At 44.6% G+C, this 4,772-nt stretch overlaps 1 protein-coding gene across 1 annotated transcript; it reads left to right on the forward strand.

Moving 5' to 3' along the window:
• Positions 1-2,257: 2,257 nt before the first annotated feature.
• Positions 2,258-4,617, forward strand: LOC109471187 (hemagglutinin/amebocyte aggregation factor-like). Its single transcript, XM_019770476.1, has 4 exons — positions 2,258-2,443; positions 2,864-3,085; positions 3,964-4,109; positions 4,379-4,617. The coding sequence occupies exons 1-4, from the start codon at positions 2,291-2,293 to the stop codon at positions 4,419-4,421; spliced, it is 564 nt and encodes a 187-aa protein (XP_019626035.1). The 5' UTR covers positions 2,258-2,290; the 3' UTR covers positions 4,422-4,617.
• Positions 4,618-4,772: the final 155 nt, after the last annotated feature.

A 4,772-nucleotide genomic window follows, 5' to 3' on the forward strand; every position in this document is an offset into this window, starting at 1 on the left:
ATGAGTAATCTCTATTATATATCCAGTACTAGAGTTTAAGATATGCGTGTCGTTTACCGAAAACGACACGCATATAAGGTATCAGAGTGTCTTTCCTGATGGTTTCTCAGTCGTGGCTTAGAACACGGAAGTATAGGTCTCAGTTTTTCGTATATAAAGCAGGTTAGTGTGACGAACACAGTCATAGAATCTAAGATAGACTACCAGGCGGCAACATGAAGTCTAACCCCCTCCGTGTTCTCCTCGTTGTGGCCTTGGTCACAGCAGTAAATACAAGTAAATTTGTTAGAGACCAAACCCCCATTCACATCCTTTGTGGCCCAGAAAGGGTAGCCTGCAAGTCAGCCCTAGCCGTGCCCACCTTTTCCGGAAACCCCAAAGCCTGGCAGGCTAGCTTGGCTTGCGCCCAGCCTTTTCCGCGAACCCGGGAAACAAGAATAGGCTGGAGAAGATCCAGGCCTAGAATCGTGTGCTGATCTTATAAAATCAGCAACTGAGGGGACAAATTACTTTTCTGGCCCGCCTACAGTTGCCAATTGTTATATGAAACGTGATTCACACACACAAAAAAAAACATAACTTTAATTACTATAACTAAGTCTTGCTCGAGTTGCTTATAGCAGTGATTACTAGTACCCATGGTGATTTCCACCCCCAAACAGCCCACCCATAGCAGTAAATACAAGTAGATTTGTTAGAGACCAAACCCCCATTCACATCCTTTGTGGTCCAGAAAGGGTAGCCTGCAAGTCAGCCCTAGCCGTGCCCACCTTTTCCGGAAACCCCAAAACCTGGCAGGCTAGCCTGGCAGGCGCCCAGCCTTTTCCGCGAACCCGGGAAACAAGAATAGGCTGGAGAAGATCCAGGCCTAGAAGCGTGTGCTGATCTTATAAAATCAGCAACTGAGGGGACAAATTACTTTTCTGGCCCGCCTACAGTTGCCAATTGTTATATGAAATGTGATTCACACATGCCAAGAACTCCGGGAAGTCGCGAACATGCCGCGGATATTCGGAACTCAAGTTCGGTCGCTCGGAAATGGCGACGACCGCCCCGAAAGGCGACGACCGTTCTGTGAAAAGGCGACGACCGTTTACGAGACGGAAATTTGCGACGCCGCTGACGGAGCGTATTCACGCATTTCTGTGTTTGTCAAGCGATCTTTGACCGTTCTCGTAGATAGACCTTTAGTCAAATCACTACATACTACACACAGGGCATGTTACTGCACAGGGATCATTTCGAATTCGCTCGAAAAAGACAGAAATATGTGAGTCTAGCGGCGTCCGCCATCTTGAAGCTGAAGAGAAAGGGTTCAAGTCACGTGATTCAACCTCATTAGTAAAATTACACTGTATTCTGTAAAATTGCACTGTATACTAATACAATTGCACTGTATTCCGTAAAATTGCACTCTATACTAATACGATTGCACTGTATTCCGTAAAATTGCACTGTATACTAGTAAACTTGCACTGTATTCCGTAAAATTGCACTGTATACTCTGGCACCCCTGAGTATGCTTTGGGATAGGATTGAGTCAACATACCACTGTATGATCAGAAAATTGACGTTTTAAAATTCAGTTTCGCTACCCTGAAATCTCATTGGATGCCTTTAATCACATTGTTGGTCAAACTAGACATCTAATGAAAGGGTTATCTAGTCTGTTTTTGTTGTGTTTTATTTGTATGAACAGGTACGAAAATTCGATTACATAATCATTAATGCACAAAAGCCTCTGTCTCAGTGTTGTAGAGGAGAAACCTGTTGCGCAACAACAACCAAAGATAAGATTGAAAGAGCACAATAGTCATCCATATCTCAACTTTTCTCATGAAACGTCTTACAGTTGTCAAAACCCACCCAGTTGCTTGACTACCATTTTTGGGTATCTCAATACCTGGATGTCTAACTGTCATCGGCGATAGTCAAAGTATTGAGAAACGCACACACAGTGTTGGGGTGTGTCTCAGGTTTACGTTTGTGGTTTATAGCATAAAGCCGAAGTCTTGGACAACCGCCGGATGTTGTATCACAAACTCGCCAAGTCGTCTTCGAGGAACTGGCTTGGGTTAAATTACCAGGGAGTAATCTGCATAATGTATATCCAGCACTAGAGTTTAAAATATGGGTGTCGTTTACCAGGAGGCCTAACCTTCGTGTCTTTCCTGATGGTTTCTCAGTCGTGGCTAAGAACACGGAAGTAGGGTCTCATTTTTTCGTATATAAAGCAGGTTAGTGTGACGAACACTGTCATAGAATCTACGATAGACTACCAGGCGGCAACATGAAGTCTAGTTCCCTCCGTGTCCTCCTCGTTGTGGCCCTGGTCGGACTGCTCGTATGCCAGGCGGACGCATGCCCGAGCCCGGGACAAGCCCTGCCCGGCGCACAGACCACCTGGGACGGCACCTTCCAGTTCGAGTGTCCGGGGAACCAGGTAAGCCGCTGCTTCAAACATTTATCGACACAGCAAACAAATGAATTTCCCCACGTTACTCAGGTGAAAATGAGTATGTCTGATGTCCGTTCATTCGTTTGTCTGCGTCTGGCATAAAAAGAAGTTGAAAAAACATGAGTGTGCGGTCGACATGTCAGATAAATGTTGGAATAGAATTCGAAAACAAACAAATGAAGCTTTGATTGGTTGGTTGGCCCTGTGCTTGTTCGGCAGCCCTGGCCATTTCTTCAGCCAAAACGAATATAAAATAAGTAATTAATTAATAAGCTTAAATATTGTAAATAAACTGAAGTCAATTTTTACCGTAAGAAGTTACATGGTTGTAGGCCAACTACAAGCTTTCTTGTAAGGCGTGTCGGCCCTCCAAATAATCATGGAACGGACTACTTTCTCTCGCAGGTGATCAGGCGCATCAGCAGCGTCCACTGCGGGCGTACGGAGGACAGGGTCTGGAAGTTCGGCTGCGGCTCGGTCCTGGGGCTGTCCAGGTTCGACGAGGAGTTTTGGTCCGAGTGGATCAACGACTACGACGGCGTGATGAACTTCGAGTGCCCGTTCAACGCGCTCGTCACCGGGTTCAGGAGCGAGCACAGCAACCGCTATGAGGACCGCCGATGGAACGTGAGTTACATAACACACAAAAGCTTTATCTTGTGAGGTACTCCTCCAATGAAATATTCCTGTGATAGTGTTTTCTTCATGCCATTTTTAAATGGTTGTTAGGATCTCTTTTACCAGCATAGTGTTCAGTGGGATTATAAGACGATCAGAATGTTTTGCATGGTCAGACTCACAGAGGGAATAGTGGGAAAATAGTGGAAAAAATGTGGAAAATAATTCTAAGAAATAGCACGGGTCCAATGTTCAGACCAGTGGGATCTTATGTACGACAATTTTTGTTGGTTTTCAGTTAATTTACTTCTTAATTATTGCTCACAACTCAGAAAACGTACATAGACGAGGGGGGGGGTGCACTGTGTCCTTCTCACTTAAATGTTCCCGGTCATTGAATTAATGTTTTGGGAGATGAAGAGGAAACAGAGCAATAAAATAAGGCAGTGATTTATGTCAGTCTGTTCCGTCAAAGAACAAGACGTTCGTGCGACACATGCACGCCTGTCCTCCAATTGTCCCCAGTCTGTTGCCACAAACCAGTATCGTATGTCATCATGTGACATGTGGCAGCAAACGTTAGTGCAAAGCAAATGCATATTGTTTACCTTCACACGGCATAGCCTAACAACTACTGTTCTGTTTATTCTTACTCAAACACATTCAACAACGTCCAGCTCTGTCCTGCCACTTGCCACATAATGTAACCCAGCACAACAGGTTGTCTGCTACACATCACCAGTTACCATGGCGACAGACATCTGGTCCAGGTCATCGACCTTATGTGTTCGGAGAAGAAAAGGAAACAGAGCCCAGACAATATGCTTTCCCTCTGCGAAGGTACAAAATCTGACCGATTCTCTTCCATGTTTTGGTACCTCCCACAGGTGAAGTGCTCTCGAAAGTACAACATGGTGACCTTCAACTGCGCCCTGTCGCCCTACGCGAACAGCTTCGACGACAGGATGAACTACGCTGTCTCTAGCGGCTACTACCTTCGGGGCATGCATGGCGACCACAGCAACTACTATGAGTAAGCGAGTTTGATTAGCCCCTACCAGGCTTCGGGAGGCGGCTGGAAAGATTAAAAACCGGCCAATTAAAAGAGGGGTCCGCTAGAAGTTTGCCGCACCCGAAGCCTGTTGGGGATCGCTACCTTCTTTGAAGTCCATTAATCGCTATCTAATAGATCTATCGAATATATCGAAAAGTCTATCGACTATTTTTTTTTTATATCACGAATATTTTTGAAATATGTCAATTGTTGGTGCAAAATTGTTACACAATGCCCCTTTTTTTCAGAGACCGGCGCTACAAGTTCAACGCGTGCAGGATACGCCTGTAAATGTAAAATCATTCGGATACTGAAGCCCCACTTGGGATGGGAATACTAGCCTCTACCAGGCACCGCGGATCGCTGGGAAAATAGTAGAAATTGGCCGAAATAAAGGGATAGTATACCAGAGAAGATCTTCGTGCTGTACTCGATTTACGTGCTGTACTCGAGTCCGAAACAAAATTAAAGTTTCTTGTTTCATTCATTAATGTGAATTTCTTGATGATTCTGTCTATGCATTTTCCGAGTCGATGGGTATGACAACAGACATGCATATATATATATATATATATATATATATATATATATATATATATATATATAGAGAGAGAGAGAGAGAGAGAGAGAGAGAGAGAGAGA

This window comes from Branchiostoma belcheri, unplaced genomic scaffold (genome assembly GCF_001625305.1).
Source record: "Branchiostoma belcheri isolate BF01 breed outbred unplaced genomic scaffold, Haploidv18h27 scaffold10, whole genome shotgun sequence".
NCBI classification, from domain to species: Eukaryota; Metazoa; Chordata; class Leptocardii; order Amphioxiformes; family Branchiostomatidae; genus Branchiostoma; species Branchiostoma belcheri.